The 18241-nt window shown below is 59.3% G+C and overlaps 2 protein-coding genes across 5 annotated transcripts; both read right to left on the bottom strand.

The window, feature by feature from the left end:
* Positions 1-306: 306 nt before the first annotated feature.
* RAB1B (RAB1B, member RAS oncogene family) lies at positions 307-7431 on the bottom strand. The gene is made up of 6 exons (XM_019737603.2): positions 7276-7431; positions 5559-5631; positions 5174-5269; positions 4965-5060; positions 1852-1983; positions 307-1764 (listed from the first exon to the last, which is right to left on the bottom strand). Exons 1-6 carry the CDS (start codon positions 7287-7289, stop codon positions 1570-1572), a joined length of 606 nt encoding a protein of 201 aa, XP_019593162.2. The 5' UTR covers positions 7290-7431; the 3' UTR covers positions 307-1569.
* A 670-nt stretch (positions 7432-8101) lies between these two features.
* On the bottom strand, positions 8102-17624 carry KLC2 (kinesin light chain 2). Of its 4 annotated transcripts, none has more exons than XM_019737882.2 (16): positions 17566-17624; positions 16466-16755; positions 13946-14176; positions 13732-13801; positions 12848-13070; positions 12133-12220; positions 11916-12017; positions 11645-11818; positions 11455-11554; positions 10824-10873; positions 10647-10714; positions 10145-10253; positions 9901-10056; positions 9700-9824; positions 9450-9507; positions 8102-9083 (listed from the first exon to the last, which is right to left on the bottom strand). In XM_019737882.2, exons 2-16 carry the CDS (start codon positions 16697-16699, stop codon positions 9000-9002), a joined length of 1872 nt encoding a protein of 623 aa, XP_019593441.1. In that variant the 5' UTR covers positions 16700-16755; positions 17566-17624; the 3' UTR covers positions 8102-8999. The 4 variants fall into 4 exon arrangements, with proteins under 4 accessions (XP_019593441.1, XP_019593440.1, XP_019593443.1 ...); XM_019737881.2 differs by having other exon boundaries at positions 17412-17623; XM_019737884.2 differs by lacking the exon at positions 17566-17624 and adding an exon at positions 17412-17545 and having other exon boundaries at positions 16466-16704.
* Between the last annotated feature and the right edge of the window lie 617 nt (positions 17625-18241).

The raw sequence follows: 18241 nt of genomic DNA, 5'->3' as shown, positions 1-18241 counted from the left end.
CCCTCCCTGCTGCGGCCCAACTTCACATCCTGTGCTTGTGTGGGTGTTAGCAACAGCTCACCAGGTACTCGCTGATGGCCGCCTGCCTCTTTGCCTGCCGGAACCGTGCTGGGCCCCAGGGGGACAGACCACAGCACAAGCAGGCAGCTCTCCTGGCTTCAGGAAGTGGGTCAAGGGCTGTCGACAGCAACCCTAGGACACAGCCCAAGCCAAGACCCCTGTGCAGCCCGCCAGGCCCAAGGCCCTACTTCCATCCTCCCCACCCCAAAGCGGCTCCCACCACAGACCACACTCAACCACCACAACTTCCTTGCAAAAACCCTCGGCTCACCCGAGGGCCAGTGGAAATTTATTTTTTTTGTCCTTTCTGTCTTTCCCCAAGTGGCTTTTCCTTGCAAAATGCCTGACATCACACCAGAGGGGAACCTGGGAGTGGGGGGCACCCCAAGGGGCAGCCCAGGGACTTAAATACAAGCTGGAGGGCAGGGCACAGGTGGAAGAGGCAAGACAGCACAAGGGGCATGGCTTCTCAGGTAGAGACCAAAGGTTTGGTTTTTTGCAGGAAGCTGTGCTGGAGGGCTGGAGGCTAGGATCCTGGGGGGGAGGGGGGAGCGAAGCGGCCCCCAACCCTGGGTTGCACCCACATTCCCCAGAGGAGAAGTAGCGAAGGGATGAGGATCTGCCCTCGTAGGCTCCAAGGAAGGGGGGAGAAAAAGCCAGATGTGCTGCCTCGGGGAAAGGGAGGTGGTGCTGGCAGAGTGAGGGTTAAGGCTGGTTGCCCGGCCTCTGGCACGGTGGGCCTTCCGCCTCCGCCTGCCTTGGGGACAAAGGAGGGGCACGGTAGGCAGGCAGCACATGGGCCTGGCTGGGGCAGGGCAGGGGGTGGCAGCAGGCTCCCTCCGGGCTCAACACACAGGCCCAGCGTGGCTGCCCGCCCACCTGCCCTAAATGTGCTCAGACCCCACCGCAGCTGGACGGCTCGAGCTGTGAGTGTGGGAAGGGTGGCAGGGGAGGTAGGAGGGGAAAGGGTGGGCTGCTGGGCTGCCGTGGCCCCCATGCCCGTCCTGAGGTCTGGCCCAGGGCCCTGGATCCCAGGTCCTGAATCCCCTGGTCCCATCCTGTCCCTGGGTGCTGATTTCAGCCAGGGGCAGTGGAGGCCAGGGAAGCCGTCAGCTCTTGGGGAAGGGCACGTCAGGGAGCAAAGGAAGAAGGGTACGGAGAGAAACCCCCTGCAGCATACACGGGGAGCAGAGGGAGGCAGACAGACAGAGGAGCCCTCATCCCAAAGAAAGGTGTGTGGTGGGCTATCTTTTAGTCACCTAGAGGCAGCAGCAGAGCAGGCCCCACCCCCACTCCAGCCACGGGTCCTGGGTGTCCTCTCTTGGGGGCCCTGACAGAACCGGGGGTCAGGGCGGCAGGCAGATGGGCCTGAGGGAGCTGGGGAGCTCAGGACACCCCAAAGCCACAGACTCAAATGCCCCAGGAGAGGGCGGCACCTCCTGCCCCCTTCCAGGGGCATCATCTGAAGAAGGTGCCCCCTCCTGTCCCACCCCACGGGCCGGGCCCCTCCTAGCAACAGCCGCCACCAGCCGGCTTCACAGGGGTGCTGTCAATCTTGAGGTTGGGCCGCTCACCCCCCGAGGCAGCCCCAGGCCCCATCCGCTTTTTGATCTCAGCAGCCATGGTCATGAAGGCCTGCTCAACGTTGGTGGCGTTCTTGGCACTCGTCTCCAGGAAGGGAATGCCCAGAGAGTCCGCAAACTCCTGACAAGAGGAAAGAGGAGGAGGGGTGAGGGGTAAGGGACAGTAGGCCCCAGTCCGCCCTGGGAGGCCTACCCAGGCCCCGCTCACCTTGGCGGTGGTGTTATCCACCACTTTCTTGGTGGTGAGGTCACTCTTGTTGCCCACCAGGAGCTTATTGACATTCTCGCTGGCATAGCGGTCGATCTCCTGTAGCCACTGCTTCACGTTGGCATAGGATTCCTAGAGGGGCCAGCGTCAAAAGTTAACTTTGCTTCCACCACCTCCCACCCCTACCCTAAGCCTGGAGAAGAGGGGCTTTGGAGAGAAGGGGCTGATCCCTGAGCTCAGGGACCCAGAGGAAGCACCCTCCTCCAGGCTTAGCTCTCCTCCCTGCACTCTTCTGTCGGAGACCCGAAAAGCCAGCCCCAGCCCAGCTCCAGCTGTCTGCCAACAGGCCCAACGACTGAGTAGCCTGGGCCTCAGCGGCAGCCAGCTCCGCTTCCTGCGAAGGCTCCCTGAGACTCAGAAAAGGCTTCATTAACCACATATAGGGAGCACATGGCATCAGAAGACAAGACGAGCCAGAGGGATAGACAGAAACAAAGGATAACAGGTTAGCAAGAGTCACAAAGTTCTCACAGTGGCCTCAGTGTCCCTTTAAGGTTTGAAGTCTTGGAGCTCAGTGGCAGGTGAAGGGTCCTTGCAGAGGAGACCCTGCCCTCTGAGGAAGACAGGCATCTTGGGAATAGGCCTAACATTCGTCCAACTTCCGGCACCAACAGCCTCACTTGGCCTGGCAGTCCTGGCAGCTTGCCATCCTCCCCCGCCCCCCCAGGCCCCGGGCATGTGGACAAAGCACAGAACTTTGAGGAACATGCTGGAGCTAGAGCCACTTTCCCTTCTTAGGAACCAGAGGCCTGGCGATGTCACCAGGGTTCCCACTTCCACCTCCTGCCATGTCCCAGGCTGGGCACTAGGGACAAAGGCGGCAACGCTACCTGGGCCCTGCCCTAAAGCCCTCGGGACAGGGAGGACGAGCCCAGGACATATACGATGGCGAGACAGAGTGAGCAGTGCTGCAGCGACAGAGGCAGGAGCCGCGGAACTCCAGGCCCACCTCGGCCCAGGGAGGCTCAGCTGACCTCTGGCTGGGAGCCAGTGGAGGAGATGACAGGTCACAGAACGAGAGGAGCGTGGCGTCTCTGGAGAGTGGGGCAAACTGAATGTTGCTGGGACACGGAACCTGACAGGGAAGGACGGGGCGGGGAGGCAGGCCAGAGCATGGAGGAGCGTGCACACAGCCAGGGGCTGGGGCAGCAGGAACACACCTGTGTTCCGGGAAGACAGTCCTGGCAGGAGTGGAAGCCAGATCAGAGCAGCAAGAAGATGGAGCCCAAGTGGGAGGTGGCTGGACTAATCCAGGGAAAAGAAGAGGTGCCCCGAGCCAGGGAATGAGGCAGAAAGAGCACCGGACTCAGCCAGACCCCCATGCATGAAGGCCCGGCTCTGCCTTTTACTGTGTGACCCTAGATATGTCATGTGACCTGAGGCTCAGTTTCCTCACTTCTACAAAACAGTACCTCCCGGTGGGGCTGTTGTGAGCAGATAATGAATGTAGGCCTGTCTCCTAACAAGTGTTTAATTAGAAGGAGCTGCTATTATCCTCATCACAGCTATTATTATGAGGGGACAGATTGGAGAGAGCTGACGGGGGAGAACAGAGGGGACCTGGGACTGACTGGATTGAGCGGGGGGGAGTTTTCTAGTCAGGCCGACAGCGAGGAGAGAGCCAGTCTGGGGAAGAGATGGTGGGGCCAGTGCTGGAAACGCTGCGTTCTGCAGATGGTCTGAGAGCACGAAGGGGTGAGCTTGGAAGCCAAGAAGTGGGCTCCAATCCTGGCTTCACCTTTCCTGGCTGTGAGACCAATGGCAAGTTCCTTAACCTCTCCGAGCATGTTTCCCTTCCAGGAAAATGGGGACCCAGTTCCCTGGGTCGTATTGTGAATATGAGAATTAATGCAGACATAAGGTACCAGTGGAAATGGAGGACACCGAGAAAAAGAACCATAGTGATAGCCGTTCAGACGTGAGAATCGCAGAACATAAGACAGAAGCCAAAGCACAAAGTGGCCAGAACCGTGACGGAGAGTCAGGAGGCGGCTTGGGGCAGGGGCAGGAGGCATAAAATATGGGGTTATGGGGGTCAGGACAGGACAAACCTGTGAAAAGCTACTGAAAAGAGAATCGAATGCAGCAGGAGTGGGGAGAGCTGGAGACAGTGAGCTTTTCAAGGAGAGGAAAGACGGAGTTAAAGCCACGAGAGGTCGATCGGGGCGAGAACTGAAATGAGGTCACAGGATTTGGCAGTTAGAGGTCCTCGGTGACCTTTGAGTGGAGCAGAGTTCACCCAGCTTGTTGTCCAGGAGGCATCATGAGTCCTTGGTGAGCCAAAGAGCCCAGCTGCCCCTTAGGGCAGGGACTCCTCCTGGCTGGAGCTGATGTAAACACCTCCATGTCCTCAGAGCCCCATTAAGCAACAAGGTTTGGTAGAAAGAACAAAGCACGTCGAATCAGGAGGCCTCGGCTTTCTTTCTGTCTCTTAACCAGTTGCAGGGCTCTGAGCAAGTCTCCTCACCTCTCTGACCCACCTCCTCAACTGTGAAATGGGAACATAATGCAGACCTCTTAAGAGTGTTATGAATTTCGAAAGGCTGCAGCAGGTTCTGGAAACTGTATACACAGTATCGGCGGGGCTGTTTCTGGTTGTTGAAATCACCACTCCTGCCAATGGCTCGTGACTGATGCTGCCACAGCAGACATAGGGCTCCCAGACTCCTGCTCACACAGGGCCCAGAGTGCAGGGCGCCCTCGCTTCTTGTCTGAGGCCCTCTAACTGCTTCTCCAGTGTCTTCACACAGGAGGCCATGGGCCCAGCACAGCAACCAATCAACTGATTAGACGCCTCCAAAACACAGGTGTCTAGAAGGCCTAAAATAAGGTGGCGTTTTTGGTGGGGAGGCGCGAAGCCTGGCTCTGCCACCACCCTGCAGCAGGGCCGGGAGGACCCGTTTCTGTGCTGTTTCCCTCCTGGTGAAACAAGTCCAAGTCCAATCTCCTTTCTAGGCCGCATTCAGAAGAGAGGACGGGAAGAGGAAAAAGAAGCAAGAGCCAAAGACCCGAGGCTGCGGAGGCAAAGCTGAGGAAGGGGAGCCCAGGAATACCTGGTCAGTGACGTCATACACCACAATGATGCCGTGCGCCCCCCGGTAGTAGCTGGAAGTAATGGTCCGGAACCGCTCCTGACCAGCTGTGTCCCACTACGAGACAGGAGCAGAGAAGCGCAGGTCAGCCCTGGGCTCCACGCCCAGAGCCCCTCCCTGCTCAAGGTGGACGCCTCTGCACCAGGAATGCTGGGAAGCGCGACACTCACGATCTGAAGTTTGATGGTTTTGCCATCCAGCTCAATGGTTCGGATCTTGAAGTCCACCCCAATGGTGCTGATGTAGCTCTCTGTGTACGTGTCATCCTGGAAGACCGGGGGCCAGGGAAATGGCCTGAGTGAACAGGCTTGAGGCCCCACCGGAACACCTCCCTCAAGTGTCCTGCTCCAGCAAAGCTCCTAACTGCTGAGCAACAGGTCTCAGCACCTAACTGGCCGGCCTGGTGCCCTTGTTCAGTCAGTTACGGTGCCGGCAGGTCCTGCAACTTCATCCTTGGTCCCCAGTTCTTGCTACTACCGGGCTCTGGGTTGCACCCTCTCCCTCCAGCCACCAGCCAGGACCCCAGATGGATAGTATGGGCGGCTTCTTACTCACAGCAAACCGCAGGAGCAAGCATGACTTGCCCACGCCCGAGTCACCAATCAAAAGCAGCTTGAACAGGTAGTCACTGGAGAGAAAAGACCGGGAAGCATGAAGGAAGGCAGGGAGCCCTCCCACCATCGTCCTGGAGTCCCAGCTATAGCACTCTCCGGCATTAAGGGGTGCCTGGGTTTACAGTACGCACACACTCACAAGATCCTCCCACAAGTTTTGGGAGGAGCAAGCTGACCACCCCCAAAAGGCCTGATTATGAATCCCCACTTTACAGAGAAGGAAACTGAGGCACAGAAAGGGACATGACTTGCTGAGGATCACAATGAGCTAGGTGGCAGCGCGGGGTATCTTACCCATTCCTGACAGGCATCATGGTCTCGGCCCGGTAGGAGCCATATAGGGAACCCATCCGACTACACTGCCCTGAGGTGCACCTGCCTTGGCAGGGGAAGCCCCAGAAGTGGGAGTCAGGGCCCGGCCTAGAACTTACTAAGTGATCATCTATGTGAAGAGCCTGGTAGGGAGTCTCGAAGAAGAGGTGGTTAACAAATAACAATCACTTAAAATGTACTGCATTCCTACTCGTGCCTGACCCTGTGCTAAATACTTCAGGGCATCATCTCATTTAAGCCTCACAACAGTCCAATGAAATGGGTGTTGTTATTCCCAACAAATAAGGAAACCAGAGATCAGAGAAAGGAAGTGACTTGCCCTAAGTTTACACAGCTTCTAACTTTAAGACTGGAAACCAGGTTCAGACTCCCAAGTCTCTGTGAGAGTCTGTCAGCTCCCTTCTCTGTTCCCCCTTAGAATCCAGCTCAGAGCTTCACCCTGCCCCAAGGGAATCTGAGGCCTGGAGGAGAAAGAGGAAGAGGAAGAGGAGCAGGATGATAACTGGGCACTTGGGAAAAACTGTCAATGGGAAGTCTGGGGCAGAGATGTGGGCCACCTACCCATAGGGGGAGTGACCAAGAAGTGAGGAGAGGAACAGAGAATCCCACTGGAACGGGGTAAGCAAATGCCACATTCATCTAAACTTCATCAGCAGTATGACAGCAAAGGGAAGGGGTGTGACGGTGGCGCTGGGGGCCTGAGCAAAGGTAAACAGAGGACGGGAAGGGGCCCACGGCGGGCAACTTGATCCAGGCAAGGGGCAAAGCGGCAGCCCAGGAGGGGAGGACCTGCGGGAGAGATACCGAGCGGCGCCTCCCGCGTCAACCAGCCCCTGGGCTGCCCCCAGGAACCGGATTCCGGGAGAACCGGGAAGAACTGAAAGATTTACGGCCCGACCTAAAGGGCCCACGTCTGGACTGAGATCAGGAACTATCTGGTGACGGGCTCCATAAAGCTGAGACCGTTGTCAGTACCCAGACCACCACTCTCAACCAGCAAGTGGGGAAACTGAGGCCTGGAGAGACCGGGGCTGCGGGGTCACCTGACCAATAAGGCCTGGTAGGGTCGGCGCTTCGGGCTCCAAGTGGCGCCCCTCAGGGTCGCAGTCTCTGGGTCCAGCGTTCAAGATCTCGGGGTGTGGAGCTGGGGTCCTGGGGTCCCCGGGGGAGGGGCAGGACCCGGATGTGGGGGGGGGTCAGAGGAAGAGGGACCCGGATGTGGGGGCGCCGCGCAGTCCTGACCCGGGCTGGACAACCCCGATAAGTGTACAGCCCGGTACTCGGGATCGAGGCTGCGCCGGACGGCGCGGGCGGGGCTCACTCACTATTCGGGGTTCATGGCGGCAGCGGCGGCCCGCTCGGTCGCTCCTAGTCGGCTCTGCTCCGCCTCCCGTTCCAAGATGGTGGCCGCTCCGCCCCAGAAGCCCCGCCCGCAGCGCGCAGGCGCAAACGTATCGACTGGGGCCTCGCTGCTTAGCTTCTCGGAACTTGTAGTCTCCTCACATTGTCAAATACACCCCGGCTGCGCATGCGTAAACTGAAGAGCCCGAAGCTCGGAAAACCCACTCCCCATCATCGCCGCGCATTGCTTTCTGGGGCTGGTAGTTCGCTTCCTGGACGTACCTGAGCTTGAGGACTGCGCTCTGGAATCTGACCGCTCACGCACGGTTGGGAGCTCAATTTAGGGCCGGGGTTGATACGTTTCACATCTGACAGAGGTAGTTATCCCTACCTTCCCAACACCCAGAGTTATGAACATTAGTAAAAGTTCATTTATCCAGGGTGCTGGCGCTCCTAACTCACAGCCACAAGCTCCAGGTGTCGTCATACATTTTAAAGTATATGAAAAAATCGAGTCGGTAACCCGCTCAAGGTCAACTTAGTGAGGGACAGAGCTCAAAGCCTGCACGGTCTATAGAACCTGAGATGAAGCTTATTAGATCCTGAACCTGTGGGGCTCCCAAACAATTCCGGGTTAGGAGAATCTGGGCTCCAGTTGCAAGGGACAGGACGTGGAGAGACAGAGACACACAGACACACACACACACACACACACACACACACACACGCCCCACTCGCAGCCTTTCCCGACCCCACCCCCAAACTAGAGACGCTGGGAACCCTTGGCCTCAGCCCCAAAACAAGCCTGGCTCAGATTCAAACCGTCTTTATTTCTACAGCATTTGAAAATAGAGAGCGACCACCTTACCCCCCAACTTGGGCAGCCCCTCCTATCACAGGGGTGGGGCATCACTGCCCCTCGCGAGAAGCTGCAGGCGTGGGAGGCATGGCTGGATGGCACCACGGGCAGTGCCCGGGGCGGGATCAGGCCGTGGTGGGGCGGGGTCGGGTGGGAGGGGCAGTGCATAAGGCCGGGATGCAGGGCAGGGCCCGGCGGTAAGGAGACGGGCAAGGGGAGGGCTCTCCGTCCTGGGGCACAGGACAGTGGTGGGGCTGGGAGCACCCCTCAGAGGCCGGGAGGAGCGCGAGAAAGCCCAGGGAACCCTTTGGGAAGGCCCCCCAAAGATGTGTTGTGGAGCCTGGAAGATACCACCGCGCGGAATAGGGGTGATTAAGGCCTGGGCGGTACCACTAGAGAAGGGCAGGGAGGGGAGGCCCGGGCAGTACAGTGGACTGAGGGGAGGGGCGCGGCCAATAACTTATTTCTCTATATACAGAAGCAACGGCCGGGAAGGACCGGGGTGCGGACGGGATGGCAGGTGCTTAGTGTTCTTGGCTCCGGGGTCTGGGGAGGGTGGGCCACTGAGTCTCTACCTGGAAGACCCCGGCCAGCCCCTCGCGCTGGCCCTGAACCTAGGAAAGAGGAGGCCCTGCTGGAAGGAATAAATAAGGGGTAGAGCTGGAGCGGGGCAGGCCCAACCTCCAGGGCTCAGGCTGAGATGACAAGGAAGGAGGTTACCCTGAGATTGAACAGAAAAGACAGGGGTCCCTGGGAGAGACAGGCGGGGCAAGCAGCAGGCCCATGCGCAGGGCTGGGGGTGGGGGCAGTGCCAGGTGGAGGCTCTGGAGACCAATTGCCCCATCAGTATTAGCCCACCAGGGAGCTTCGTCGGGAGAGGTCCATGGAGCTGGAGCTGAGGGTGCGGCTGTCAGAGAGGCCTGTGCCTCCAGGCTGTGGGCAGAGGGAGCAGCTGGCTCAGCCTCATGCTGCTGCCAGTCTGTGCTTCCCTGGTCGGAAGGGGAAGGGGACTGACCAGCCAGAGTCCCTGAGCCTGGCCCACAGCCCACCCGGTACTCTTTAACACTTCCACACACCTCCACAGTGACTGTTGGCACTGGCCACTTGCATGGCCACCCATTTGGGTTTCTCTCATTTGTTTTTCCAGTGTCCAGCCCAAAGCCAGGCCTGGACGGAGACAGGAAATGTTGCTGGATGAAGAGACATGCTTTGAGGAGAAGCTGGGCACGTACACGAGACATGCAGGCCTTGGGCCCTGGGCCTCAGCTGCCCAGTGCCCTGACACCCACCCACCCATACCTGGACTGGCTCTTCCACACTCTTGTTGAGGAAGTTGAGGGAACTGGCCCGCTTCATCCTGAGGGGAAAGGAAGGCCGGGATTTGTCCGTGGTAGAACTGGGAGATGATGGTCAGGTTGGGGCTGGGGAGGGAGGCGGATGGGAGATGAGGGAGTTCGCCCTGGGTCAGGAGCTCATCTGGGGTTGGTGGCTTGTAGGGTGAGTTCATGAGAGGCTCACCCTGGAGGGGCTCATCGGTTCAGAGGCTGACCTGGGGTTGGGGGATTCCTGCGGGCCACCGCCCTGCAGCTTCTTCACCAGCATCTCACTGCTGCGCCTCAGGGCATCTCGGAGCTTCCCAAAGGAGCCACTGCGCCGCAAGGAGCCACTGCCGTCCTGGGGGGTGGACACGTTTGTCTCTAGGCCTTGATGGCTACACAGCCCCCTGGCCCACCCCAGCCCCTAGACTCACCCCGCTCCACTCAGCTGCAGGCCCTGCCTCCTCGACGTCAGACTCAGACCGAGCCCCCGTACCTCCGACCACATCTCGGCCGCCACGGCGGTCTCCCCGCCCACCGCCATCTTTCAGCAGTTCCACCACCTTGGTCTGGCTTGCAGGGTCCAGGCCCTGAGGAAGGAGAGGGCACATCAGGCTCTGATTGAAACACACAGGGCCACGCGGGTCCCTGCCCACTCCCCTCATGTCTGTGGCCCACCTGCTTGCGGCTGCGGCTGGCGCAGTCCTCCAGTGTATGCGCAGCTTCTAGCTTACCCTGGCGCCGGTACAGAGCCCCCAAGCTGCGCAGGGTGGTGTTTACAGTGGGGCTGTGGACAGGACAGTGGGATAGTCTCAAACTCTGTGATGCCCAGGAACCAGGGCCTATCCTCGCATCCAGCCCACATGGGACTCTAATGACCCATATGGAGAAGGAGAATCTCGCCCCTGTTCTAGGCCCCACTGCACTCTCGTCTTGGAATCACCCCAGGGCTGGGGACCTGGCCCCAGAGCCCTAAGTGGGATATTGCCACTAAAAGCTGGGAGACCCAAGAGCGAGATAACCAGGACAGCCATTTTGGGACAGGGGGCCTATGACCCAGGTCTTAAAAGAAAGCGGACAGAGAAGAGCGTAGTCCGGGGGGTAGGCAGAGGGAAGTGTGCACCCTGGCCTCAGCCCCACCCACGATATATTTCCCCGCTACTTGCCCCGCTGTCCTCACCTGTCTACTTTACAGGCCTTGTACCAGCTGCCATATTCCCCATACGGGGTGCTATCCCGGCGCTTATCCTGGGGGAAAGAATGGTCAGGGGAGGTAGGAGGAGAAGGCGCCCCCTCTACACACCCCCAGCTTCACCTTCCTCTGTACACCCCCCCCCTCCCTGCCACACAGAGCTACCTTGCTCTCCTCCCGTTCCTCTGCGTGCATCCAGATGGGCTTGTTGTCCCCTGGGGAGAGAAAGGGGGCTGTCACCAGCCTCCCATATAGGCCTCTCCTGGTTGAGCTTGACATAAGATTGGGGTCTAGAGAGGGGGTCAGAGGTACCCAGAAAGGAATAGAGTTGGGCTTTGTTGAATGAACGAACAAGGAACAGGCCCGAAACATTACTGACCCTCCTCTGGAACCGAGATGACTGTGGCCCAGCTCTGTGCTTGAGGGGCTAGGGGGAATAGACCTTTAGACCCCTTAAGTCCAGAGCCTGAGACATGAGCTGGGCATGAATGATGGGTCAGGCTGAGGGATCCCAGAGCAGGAAATGACTGACCATCGGGGCCAGAAGGTAGCCTCCCAAAGGGGGAGACATTTGCGCTGGGCCCTCACGGTGAGCAGCAGTAGAGAAAGTCATGGGGTAGGCAAAGGGTGTACATGGCACGGGCAGGGCCCAGGTTTGTGTGCATGTCGCATGTGCACACGAGTGGCTGGGGACCAGCCCGACCCCAGGCATGAGGGCCTGCCCAGCTGCCGTGGATGCTGACGGCTGAGTGAGCCTGTGCTGGGTGAGCTGGGCCACATGGCAGCCATGACTCACCATTGACAGAGCCAAACTCCTTCTCGTGAGCACGGGTGAGGATTTCCTTGTACAGCGTCTCTGCGTCCTGGTACTTGCCCTGCTTCAGGTAGCAGGAGGCCTGGAATGGCAGGGGTCAGAGGATGAGTAGGATGCAGGCAGCTGGGTGCTGTTCTTTCCTTCCTCCCTGCAGCCCCCTGGCCCAGGGTACCAGGTTGTTCTTGGTCTTGGCCACGTTGGGGTCGTCAGGCCCCAGGCGTGTGGCGTAGATCTCCAGTGCCCGCCTGTAGTAGTATTCCACCTCCTCAGCTTTGCCCTGGTTCTGGCACAGCAGGGCCAGGTTGCTCAGCTGCTTGGCCACATCTGGATGAAACTTGCCCAGGACCTGGGATGGGAGCGGGAACCAGTGGCTGGCTTCAGGGTCGGCCTAGGCCCCCCGCCTGCCCAGCCTGCCCGGCCTGCCCAGCCCTGCCTGCCCCAACCTTCTCCCGGATCTCCAGGGCCCGCTTGCATAGTGGCTCGGCCTCCTTGTACTTTCCCCGCTTGCCGTATAGAACCGCCAGGTTGTTTAATGTTGCCGCCACCTGGGGGGTGAAAGAACGGAGCCCCTGTGACCCAGGGCCCTGTTGGGCAGAGGCTCTGGGACCTTATAGCTACACAGGGCAGTGGCAGCCTGCACCTCCACCCACCCTCACTCACAGCTGGGTGGTCCTTGCCCAGCGTCTTCTCGCGGATGGCCAGGGCATCATTGAGCAGGTGGGCAGCCTCCTTGTACTTGTTCTGGTCCCTGGGGGCAGGCAGAAGCACGGTGAGGGCTGGCCTCTGGCCCTGCCCCAGGGGACTGATCCCACGGTCACGCCTCCTGTGTTTGCTGAGTAGGCATGATTATGACCCAGAGCGTGGGGAGACCTGGTCAGCACCTGCCCTCTAGGAGCTCGGGGGGCTTTGGGTCGTTCACTCACACCCCAGGGCATGCAGTGCTGGGGTATGAGGCAGATCCCTCCAGTCCCCCCACCACCACCTCATGCCCCGTGCACCCTGTTCTGTTTCCCAGTGCTTTTGCTTATGCTGCTCTTTCTGCCAAGGAAAACTTGCCCAATCCTGTGTCCTGGGCAAACTCATCTTTCACCAAAGACCCTCCTCAAGCCCGAATGCCTACAGATGTGTAACTCCCCCCCCGCCCCAGTGCCTGAGTCCTCAGGTGCTGTCCCCTCCCTGGTTATGTCCAAACCCTTCTCCTCCACTGGATGGAGGCTTATTCACGTGTGTAGCCCAGGCCCATGCAGGCTCAGACCCCTCTGGACACAAGCTCCTCTCTGTTGCCCGACTGCCCAGAGGAGCCCGAGTCCTGGCCCAAAGCAAACACTGAGGGTTTCTGACCCAGGGCTGGAGGCTGTGGCCAGAGGCGCCTCACCGATAGACCAGGGCCAGGATGTTCAGCATGGTAGCCACATCGGGGTGGTCGTGGCCTGATGTCTTCTCCAGGTCTTCGAGTGCCTGCTTGCAGAGTGGCACGGCCACCTCATAGCGGCCCTGCGAGGCGTACTGGATCACTAGGTTGTGCAGGGTGCGGAGCCGGGCCGGGATTTCATAGCCCCCATGCTGGGCAGCCACATCCCCTCCTCCAGGGCTGGGGGCTGCAAGTTCAAGGGCAGGAGATCAGATATACCAACTGCCCCCTGGGCTGGGCTGGTACATGCTAGCCATGCCTTTGACCCACCCGACATGTGGCCCTGGGCAAGTCATGAACTATTCTGCCTCGGTTTTTCCATCTGTAGAGTGGGTCTAGTCACTCCCTAGAAAGAGTGGGGGGTGTCCCAGCTCCAATGCTTTAAGCTGTGTGTCCTAGAGCAAACCACCTGAGCTGTGAGCCTTAGCATCCTCAGCTGCAGAGGGAGGCTGTGATATGCACTTGACACAATCAGCAAGGTGAGCCCCGGCTCAGCACTGGCTCAGCACTGCGTACGCATCCTCCTGTAAACCTCAGAGGAGGCCGAGAGAGGAAAAGAAACTCGACCAATGGTCACAGAGCAGCCAGTGGCACAGCGGGACGTGAACCCAGGCTGGGCTGCTCCAGAGCTCTGAACTGAGATGTCTGCTCCTCAGAGCTTCCGGGCAGGAGAGATGCACACGAAAACATGCCTCTAAGCTCTAACATGTGGGATGTAATGAGCAGAAACGAGGCAGGAAAGAACATGGCAGCCACTTGGTCCGTTTCTGGTGACTTGTGGGTCCCAGGGACCAAGAGTTCATGCAGCCCTCCCTGCCCCGTCCCCACAACCAGCTGCCCCTCCACACCTGGGCTCTGCTCCTCCTCGTTGGGGAACAGGTCATCCAGAGAGTCTTTGGGGACCTCCCCTTTCTCCTCCTGGGCAGGAAGACAGGATGAGCGTCAGGGAAGGAGGTGCCAGGTAGCCCAGGTGTCAGTGGCTGGGTGGGAGCCACACTGTCCCTCTCCCTGCTCCCAGGCCCCCCTGCCTGGTGGCCTTGCAGTGGCTATGGTTGGACTCACGCTGGGGGAGGTGTCCTCGTCCAGCTTGCGGATCTGGCTCATGAACAGCAAGTGCTGCTTCTCCTCCTCGAGCTGGGCCACAGCCTGCTCGCTGCGCTGTAGCTTCTGCTGCGTTCCTGCCAGTTCCTCTCGCAGCCACTGGTTCTCCTGTACCAGGCGCCGCACCTGAGCCCGCAGCTTCTGCTTCTCCGACTCTACGGCCCCCAGGTGGCTCGAGAGTGCCAGGATCACCTGTGGCAGCCAGCAGGGATGTGGGTTGGAGCCCTGTCCACCCCCAGCCTGTGCCTCCCGGGGCGCTGGGGCCCAGGGAAGGGCTAGGTCCGGCCCTGCCTGATCAGCTGCAGGGCTGAGGGCCTTGGAGTTCTCCTCTCATCAAGGGAGTTTTCCCCCGCGGCCCCAAACACACTCTAGTCCAAGACCTGAACGCAGGAGGCTTGGGGATCCCCAACTCCTTCCTTCTGGGGTCAGAAGCCCCAGGCTCCCAGGCCGATTCTGCTGGACTGAAAGTCCATCTCCTTTCTGGAGCCTTCAGCTAGTCAGTCCTCTGCATTGATGGTCCAGCTTTCCCGGGCTGGCCATTCTCTTCTCTCCTGGGGGTTGTACTCAAGCCCCTGCAGCCACAGCCACTATAACGCTGCCCCGTACCCCAGGGATAGCACTTTCCTGATAGATGGCTGAAGGACCATAGAAAGACCCCATCCTGACTTCCGCCAAGGGTCCAGATTAGCCCCTGCCCTTCTGGGGGGAAGGGGTGCATATCCCAAAACCCCGGATGGTATGGGGAACCACAAGGGCAGGTAAGGCGACCCAGAGGCCTAGCCACAGCCCCCACCCCCTCTCCCAACCTCTATGACTCCTTTCCTGAGCTTCCAGACTCTTCCAGGCTCTACCCTTTCTCCATCCTTCACATTCAGGGTCATTTTTGCAGTGAAGCCTCTTGTCTCTTATGCCCACAGCCCTAGAAAAGCAGGGCACCTTCCACTCTCTCCACGCCATCCTGTTGCCCATCTGTGCCAGTGCCTGCACACACTGGGAGGGGGCCCCTGAGTGTTCATCTCTGCACCTGGCAGCTAACTGGCTGACGAGTGAATGACCAAAACACACTGCCCAACCAGAGGGCCAGGCAGTCTGGACCCTGTGCTTTCCAGTTGATTAATAAACGCCTAAGCGACAGGTGTTTTTACAACCACTAGCTTTTTAAAAAAATTTCTGAAACAGCCTGGAAGTAGATACAGCAGATGGCATGATCCCTATTTTAAAGACAAGGAAACCAAGATGCTACCACCTGCCCAGGATTCACGGAGCCAGCCAGTTTCTCAGCCAAGATCCGAGGAGGCCAAGACTCTTCCCCCCAGAGCCTAACTGCTCCACATACATACTATCCTGGCAACGCCAACATAAGAAGGCCAAGAACTACTGATCATCCAGCCTCTCTCATCCCCTTAACTTGCACCAACCACAACCCTGGGAGTTACCCTGCCTTCCTGTGTCTCCCTTACTCTATCCGCAGGTCCTCTGGAACCTACCTCCAGGACATCTAGAACAGGTCCCCTTCTTTCCACCCTTACAGCCACCCCTTTAGTCCCAGCTGCCATTTTTTCATTTGAATTCCAGCAGTGGATTCCTAGCTACCTCATACCTGCTTCCATCCTTGACCCACTGTAATTCCTTCTCTATACCTCAACCTGAGAGAACTTTTAAAACCTAAGTCACACTGTGTCCCTTGACTGCTTAATGCTCTCGAAAGCTTTCCCAATTTCCTGAGACTAAAACCCAAATGAACAAGGCGCAGCATGATCTGGCCTCTGCCTTCTCCACAGGCCTCTTTTGTCCCTCTCTCCTTCCCCATGAAGCTCCAGTCACATAGGTCTTCCCTCAATTGTCTCATCACAACAAGATCTTTCCTACCTCAGGACCTTTGCACATGCAAACTCTCACCCTCCTCCCTTTTCTGGAGGCTGGTACATTCCTTCCTGCGGGTCTTGGTTTAAATGTCATTTTCTCAGAATTCTTAACTGACCAATAGATAAGACATCCCGTTAAAAGCTATTAAAAGATCGTCCTTTGCTTTGGAGAACTTATCACAATGTGTAACAAATGTATGTGTGTTTCTGTCTTCCTACCACACACACTAGGGCAGGGATCTTATCTGTTTTGTCAGACCTGTATCCTTGGCACCTAACATATTGCCTGGCACATAGTAGGCATTTGATAACTTACCTATTAATGAATGAATACAAGAATGAATCTGGGGAAGGGGTCCTTAAGGATTTCCTTTTTGTTCTCCTATTCCAGTCTCTGCTGCCTAGCAGAGAAACTAGGAGGAGGTTGGTCAGGCTTTTCCTGGGGCAAGGCCTGGCTGGGGTCTCCAAAGCCCATTCATTTCTTCAACAGATATTTACTGGGGTCCTACCATGGGGCTCCAGGAGGCAGACGGTTCCCTGCTCTGATTCTATTTCACTGGAAGTCTCCATCCTTCCCTCCTGTGACCTCCCACCTCAGCACCCCAGACCAGCCTACCTGGGCCTCCCCAAGCCCCAGCTCGATGGCCTCCAGGGAGCGGCGCAGGAGCACACAGCGTTCCTGTGAGCCAGGCTCGGCCTCGCCGGCTTCATGAGCGACCAAAGGAGCGAGAAGGGCACGATGCTCCCCGCGCAGGGTCTCCAGCCCTTGGATGACTGCTTTGGTGCCCAGCACGATCTCATCCTGGCTCAGCTTCTCCTCTCGAGGAAGCACCATCGTGGCCATGGCCATGCCGCCTATGAAGGCGAGGGGGCGGGCAGGCGGGTGCCGAGCCTGGGACCACACCGCTGTCCGCCCGGATTAGGTAAACACCTCCGGTCCCCGAACGCCTGGATCCCCGGGGTGCCCTGTCCCCCAGCCGGCAGCCCGCACCGTGTCCGCGCTCGACCTACAGGGGGCGCGCCCAGCTTGTCTCGGCCCGGGAGACGCAATGCGGTGAGACCGGACCCAGATTCGGCCCAGACCACCCGCTCAGACCAGCTTAGGCGGCCCAGTCTCGGGGCTTTCCCGGGGACTCTTAGCTAGGGCAGGGGGCGCCGGAGGACGGTCCTAGGGGGGTCTTAGGGGCTCACTGTCATTCGGGAGATCCCGACCCCTCCGGGAGATCCAGCCCCAGCCCCTAGGGCAGCCCCCACCTAACAGGCAGGCCGAGCCACAGGGCCCCTCCTTGTGGGCAGGCCAACCCTGCAGAGACGCTGCCCCTAGAAGATCTGAGGTCTCGGGTTCTCTGTCACCTCAGGCCCCGCCCACGACGACCCTCCCCATAGGCGGGCGCAACGCCCTGTGGACCCTCCCCTGAAAAGGCCGAACGCCCGCCCCGGCCACTCAGGACCGCGCCCCCTCCCCGCGGGTGGGCCTGGCCCTCCCACAGGCCGCGCCCGCGACCACCCCTCCCCTAGGCCCAGCCAGAGGCCCTCTCCTGGCCCAGTCGGCCCGCGCGGACCTGTGCCTCTCTCTCGGGCCCGGGTCCAGCTCCCGCTCCGGCCCCGGCTCCCGTCCCGTTTCACTCGGACCAGCAGCCGTGAGCGGGTCCCGCCGCCTCCATCCCTCCGGCCTTCCCAACAGTCCCCGCGCCGCCTTAAAGGTGAAGCTGCTACCTCAGCGGCGTCGGAGGGGGCGAAACACGCTCTTCTCCGCCTGCCGGCTGCCTTAAAGGAGCGCGCCAGCCGGGACTGCTCCAGGCAAGGAGTTGGGGAGGCCGGGGCGTGGCCAGCCGAGGGAGAGGGGCGTGACCACCAGGGGCGAGCGTGGGCTGGCGGCAGGCGCCCCTTCCCTGCTGCCTGGTCCACGCTCCTGCGTTCTCGGGTTCCTCAGTTGTAAAGCGCCCCGAGGCTGCAGGGCTGTGGAGAGGCTCAGGAGACTGTGAACCTGAACGCACCCAGTACCGCACCGAGAGAGGAAGGCGTGAGAAACTGAGGCACAGGGAGCCGGCCCGGAGTCCACTGCGAGACCCTGGACGTTTATTGAGGGAGTTGCCACTTTCTAAGCAATGTGCGTCAGGTGCCTTAAGTGGGTTAACTCAGTGAATGCTCGCAAAGACCTCATGCAATGGTCACTGCTGTTATCACAGCTCGCAGATCTGGCTGCCCTCAGGCTCACTTGTCTCTAGAGACTGGTTGCGCCTCCACCCAATTCCTTCGGAGCTGTCCATGACCCTGTAGGGGATTCACAACATCTTAGGGCTATTTCTTGGGGAGAGGGGACGGAGGCTTCGGACTGTAAGGGAGAAAAGGGTGGCACAGGGCAGCCGGGTATCTGCCAAAACGAAGACTC

Source organism: Rhinolophus sinicus, linkage group LG06 (genome assembly GCF_036562045.2).
Source record: "Rhinolophus sinicus isolate RSC01 linkage group LG06, ASM3656204v1, whole genome shotgun sequence".
Lineage (NCBI taxonomy): Eukaryota > Metazoa > Chordata > Mammalia > Chiroptera > Rhinolophidae > Rhinolophus > Rhinolophus sinicus.
Note: the sequence above shows the minus strand (reverse complement) of the source record. Positions and strands in the feature narration are given on the sequence as shown.

Bases quoted from the DNA above. Each gene is read 5' to 3' on its own strand.
- KLC2 (XM_019737882.2), bottom strand. From the start codon at position 16,699: ATGGCCATGGCCACGATGGTGCTTCCTCGAGAGGAGAAGCTGAGCCAG. The intron at 13,071-13,731 runs GTGTGGAGGGGC...TTGAACTTGCAG, and splicing joins CGAGGAGGAGCAGAGCCCAG to CCCCCAGCCCTGGAGGAGGG. The intron at 11,819-11,915 runs GTTGGGGCAGGC...CTCCCATCCCAG, and splicing joins CCCTGGAGATCCGGGAGAAG to GTCCTGGGCAAGTTTCATCC.
- RAB1B (XM_019737603.2), bottom strand. The intron at 5,061-5,173 runs GTGAGTGTCGCG...CCTGTCTCGTAG, and splicing joins AAACCATCAAACTTCAGATC to TGGGACACAGCTGGTCAGGA. The intron at 1,765-1,851 runs GTGAGCGGGGCC...TCCTCTTGTCAG, and splicing joins TGGATAACACCACCGCCAAG to GAGTTTGCGGACTCTCTGGG.